This window comes from Gekko japonicus, unplaced genomic scaffold (assembly GCF_001447785.1).
Source record: "Gekko japonicus isolate JY-2015 unplaced genomic scaffold, Gekko_japonicus_V1.1 scaffold3994, whole genome shotgun sequence".
Classification (NCBI taxonomy): domain Eukaryota; kingdom Metazoa; phylum Chordata; class Lepidosauria; order Squamata; family Gekkonidae; genus Gekko; species Gekko japonicus.
The window spans coordinates 111267-111937 of NW_015162598.1; the positions used below are offsets into that span (position 1 = coordinate 111267).

The 671-nt window shown below is 64.8% G+C and overlaps 1 protein-coding gene across 1 annotated transcript in view; it reads right to left on the reverse strand.

Annotated features, from left to right (window-relative positions):
* The window catches only part of FYTTD1 (forty-two-three domain containing 1), a 27749-nt gene extending 27531 nt beyond the window's left edge, over window positions 1–218 (reverse strand). The window contains exon 1 of the mRNA XM_015406469.1: window positions 52–218. Coding sequence (XP_015261955.1) covers window positions 52–130 — 79 coding nt within the window. The 5' untranslated portion in view covers window positions 131–218. The remainder of the gene's footprint in view (window positions 1–51) is intronic.
* Between the last annotated feature and the right edge of the window lie 453 nt (window positions 219–671).

Genomic DNA, 671 nt, shown 5'->3' on the forward strand with positions numbered 1-671 from the left:
CCCCCCCCCGCTTGGCCGCCTTCAGCCCTGCCCTTCTGGCCTCCTCCTCACCCAACGACATGTCGATTTTCTCCACAGCTTCGCCGCCGGTGTTCCGGGGCAGGGCCGCCCCCTCGCCGAACCCGTTCATGGCCCGTTCCTGCCGCCGCCTCCCCTCGCCGAAGACACCAAACGGAGGCGGAGAGGAACCTCTTTTTCTGGCCCGCCTGATGCGCACGCGCCGACGCAGAACCGCACATGCGCTGAAGGCGACCACATGACCGTGATCCCACTTTTGGACGCCTGCGCGGATGAAGAGGCGGCCGAACCAGGGCACCATCTTCCTCCTCCTACCAGCCCGAGGCTGGCCTTGGGCGCGCGTGCGCCGTAGCGGCGTCTCACGCGGCGGTGCGCCGGTTGCTGGGTTACCGCGCGTGCGCCTTGCCTCAGGGCGTGCGATTGTGCGCGAACGGGTGGGTTGACGCGCGTGCGCGGCGCGACGCCGTTGCAGGCGATGGTGAGCGCCGGTTGTTGGGTCGTGGATGGCGCCCCCTATCGCTGAGTTAGGTGCAGCTGGGGCCAAAGCGGAATTCCGACGGCGAAATCCGTGCAAAATATTTTCTAATTAAAATGCCAAACAGATCTATATCTGGCTGGATGTTGCAATAAAAAACTTGGGGGGGGGGGGGAAA